Source organism: Heliangelus exortis, chromosome 2 (assembly GCF_036169615.1).
Source record: "Heliangelus exortis chromosome 2, bHelExo1.hap1, whole genome shotgun sequence".
Taxonomy (NCBI): Eukaryota; Metazoa; Chordata; class Aves; order Apodiformes; family Trochilidae; genus Heliangelus; species Heliangelus exortis.
The window spans coordinates 111863033-111866827 of record NC_092423.1 but is presented as its reverse complement, the minus strand read 5'-3'; the positions used below and the strand labels follow the sequence as shown (position 1 = coordinate 111866827).

Below are 3795 nucleotides of genomic sequence, written 5' to 3'. Positions count from 1 at the left end.
GTGAACTTTTTCAATATTACACTTACATGCTGTTAAAAAATGTCACTAAAGTCAGCAGACATAAATTACCAGAGTTTTTTCTGACTGAAACTTTCTGAATTAATAAATAAAATATTATCTGCTCAAGTAGGTTTCTGCTAGATAACCTGTCAAATAATAATGGAGCTGAGCCTGAATAAATAAGATGTGTTCAGAAAATGGTTATTATCACCTAATTTTTATAAACGTGTATTACACAATTTTTTGCAGGATTTCTTCATCTACAACTCAGTAGTCTAATAATCTAGAGCATAAAGATAAAAATAAAGTACAGTTACATAAATATATATATATTATGAATTTCATTGATAGAACTTTTGAACTTCCATTTGCAAATCAAAATATTGGAAAATCTCTACTGTAATTATTGTAGACTAACCCCAGCCACCATGTCCCAAATGGAAGAGAGACATAAGAAAAGCTGTTAGCTTTACACTTATCTGACAGTGTTATGAAAATGAGATGCAGTTGTACTCTCACACTGGCAGAAAAGTCACAGAGCAAAACAGCTGACCATGCTAAAAAAAAAATCCTGTTTTAATAGCTTATTGATACTGGCAGTGGACTAAGTGTTTTTTCTCCTTACTGATATAAGCCTGAACCCCATGACATAAAAATGGCCTAAACCTACTAAAAGATAAATGACAAAGTAAAAGAATTCAAAAATACAGTACAAATTTTTCTCATTAATCATTTGGTTCAAAGAGAAATCACTCTGTAAAGTACAATCATCTTCACATCTACAACTACCCAAATCCAGTGGGATTCCAGGCACACTTTAAAATCAGTATCTCAAATTTTCCTAGCTTGTTGTGTTATGGAGTCTATAGTTTCAGGGACCAGGCTTTTACAAAAGCATTAATGGCAATTACAAACACCAGTGGGCATATATAAATCAGGAAAAATAAAATAAAATTTTAAAATCGCAGTTAAATATAGTCGTGTATTCTGTACTAAAAGAGACAAACAGCAGAACTGGTCTGGCCATTCAGCTGTGTAACAGGAATACGGCCACACTTGGGAAAAAACATCTTAGGCCCTGGAGACTGCTTTAGAGCTATTGTCATGCTGAAAGAGTGTGTCACACATTATCTGCATTTGATTTACTCTACCTTAGGGTATGACTGATTTGAACTTGGATTTTTCTCCCTAGAGGGACATATGGCCAAGAAGAATAACAAACAGCCAGAGACAAATTTTATTTTCCCGAAGTACAAAAAAAAAAAAAAAAAAAAAAAAAAAAAAAAGATAAATATAGTTTAAAACAGCTAGTAAAAAGATGTTTTGGGCAAACAAGTAATGGTGAGAACGTTCAAGAGCAATGATAACTTTGGGCATATCCGTAAAAACGATGTAAACGTCCTGGCACACACAGTCGAAAAAGGTTGCACCATCTTTCTAATCTGCACGACAGTAGCATATTTCCTCCCAGACGTGGTTTGAGAAACTCCCTCAGTAAGGTTTAAATAAATTACACAAACATAAAGAGGGCCCGGGCGCCTCCTTGCCGGTCCGTAGCGTGCCCCGAGCGAGTCCCTCACACATCGGGGTAGCCGCAGTAGTAGACGGCGGTGCTGGCGTCCGACACGGCCGAGGAGATGGGCCCCGCTCCCTCGGGAGCCGGCAGCCCGGCGCCGTCGTGGCCCGAGAAGGGCAGCCCCAGCTCGGGCTTGCAGGCGAAGCGCAGGTACTGCTCGAACTCGGTGCGGTCCACCTCGCCCAGCAGCTCCTCCTGCGGCAAGTGCTCCAGCTGCTCCCGGCACGGACCCGCCTCGGGCGGCGGCGACGGCTGACCCACCGGCCCCGGCGGTACCGGCGGCAGCGGCGGGCCGCGGCCCGGGCCCGGCGGCTGGCACGCCTGCCCGTAGTAGGCGTGCAGCGGTGCCGGGCAGCCCAGCAGCCCCTGCAGCGACCCGCCCGGGCCCAGCGCCTCGCCGGGCGGCAGGTGCCGGCGCAGCGCAGCCCCCGCCGGGCTCTCGGCCGCCGCCGCCGGGTGCCCGAACTCGGCCGCCGGGTGCGCGGCGTAGCCGTAGGGCACCAGCGCGCACTCCTCCTGCAGCCCCGCCGCGAAGAACGGCGCCTCGCCCTCCGCCGCGTCCAGCGGAGACGGGTCCGGCGTCGGCAGGCTGTAGCCGTCGAAGCCGGCGCCCAGCGGCGGACAGTCCCGGTAGTGGCCCGCGCCCGACGCCGACGCGTAGCCCTGATCGCCGTAGGGCAGGCCCAGGCCTTCCACGCACATCCTGCCGCCGACGCTCCCGCCGACGCCGCCGACACCGCCGCCGCCGGCCTCGCTGCCCAGCCCGGGCCCCGCCGCCTCCGCCAGGCCGTGCTGCAGGAAGCCGCTCTCCACCCGCTTCAGGCGCTTCACCTGCTTCCGCCGCCGCGGCCGGTACTTGTAGTTGGGGTGGTCCTGCATGTGCTGCACCCGCAGCCGCTCCGCCTCCTCCACGAACGGACGCTTCTCCGACAGCGACAGCGCCTTCCACGATTTACCTGCCAACACCGGCACCGTCAGACCCAGCGGCCGCACGTCGACGCCCGGCCCCGACAGCGACCGCCCGCACTCCGGACCCCGCCCGCACTCCGGACCCCGACATCCCTGGCAAGCCGGCTCACGGGTGCCCGTATTCCCCGCCCGCAGCCCGAGCACCTTAACCCGCTCAGAACCCTTGCCCCCCCAGAACCCTCGCTCCGCGGGAGCCCTGGCACAGCAGCACCGCGGGCTCGCAACCCGCCCGGCACCCCCGCCGCTCCCGGCCCAGAGGGGTCCCCGGCGCTCACCCAGCATCTTGCTGAGCTCGGCGTTGTGCAGGTCCGGGTTCTGCTGCGCCAGCCGCTTGCGCTCGTCCTTCGCCCACACCATGAAGGCGTTCATGGGCCGCCGGATCCGCGCCTCGCTCTTGCTCCGCCCGCCGCCGCTCGCCCCCGACGGCGCCGTCTCGCCCTTCGCTTTCGCCTCGCCCAACGGGCTCAGCGTCTCTGCCCAAGGGCACGGGCCCATGGCTGGCATCATGATGGGCAGCGAGCACCGCCCCTGCGCCTGGTCGTCGCTGCTGGCGTAGCCCGCATCGGGGCTGCTCATCTCCGGACGCGCCGCGCCAAGGCTCAGGGCTCCGCCGGGACCGCGGGACAGGCTCGGCGCTGAAACCCCGCTCACTGCTGCCGGCGCCCGGCCCTATTTGAGCTGCGGCGCGGCCAATGGGGCGGCGGGGGCGGGGGCGGGCGCGTCGCGGGACGGCGGCGGTGGGTCCCGCTGTGGAGCGGGGCGGTCCCCGGGGCTCCTCCCGGCACGGCCCGGCACCTGAGCAGGTCCCAGCCGCCCTCACGTCACCCTCATTCCCCCCACAACCGGCTGTCCCCTACGGGGTGTCGGCGCGGAGCTGCCTCGGTGCATTCCCTCTCCCAGCGGGGCGGCGCAGCGGCGCGCACAGGAGAGGTTTCTTCCCATCTGGCTGTCACCGCCGCTGCTCCGCGGGATCCCCTCTGGCCCCTCGCCCTGTGCTCTGCCTTCTTGGCAATCTGATTCCACTAAATCACGGCATGTTTAAGCCGACACTACGAAGTTCATCGAAATGTTTAGAAAGGCTGTGAAGACAAGCCTGTTTGGTTTCGTTTATTGTTTTTTGTTGTTTTTTTTTTTCTTTACTGAAAAGGACTTCTTGATGGTTTTGCATATTATTTTTATTACTGTCCCTATTGCCATCACTTTGAGAATGGTCCTGATAAAAGGGACCCGCTCATCATCTGTAAGAATTC

General features: G+C 56.2%; 1 protein-coding gene across 1 annotated transcript; it reads right to left on the bottom strand.

The window, feature by feature from the left end:
* Positions 1-1419: 1419 nt before the first annotated feature.
* On the bottom strand, positions 1420-3268 carry LOC139793206 (transcription factor SOX-17-like). Its single transcript, XM_071737559.1, has 2 exons — positions 2821-3268; positions 1420-2532 (listed from the first exon to the last, which is right to left on the bottom strand). Exons 1-2 carry the CDS (start codon positions 3119-3121, stop codon positions 1577-1579), a joined length of 1257 nt encoding a protein of 418 aa, XP_071593660.1. The 5' UTR covers positions 3122-3268; the 3' UTR covers positions 1420-1576.
* Positions 3269-3795: the final 527 nt, after the last annotated feature.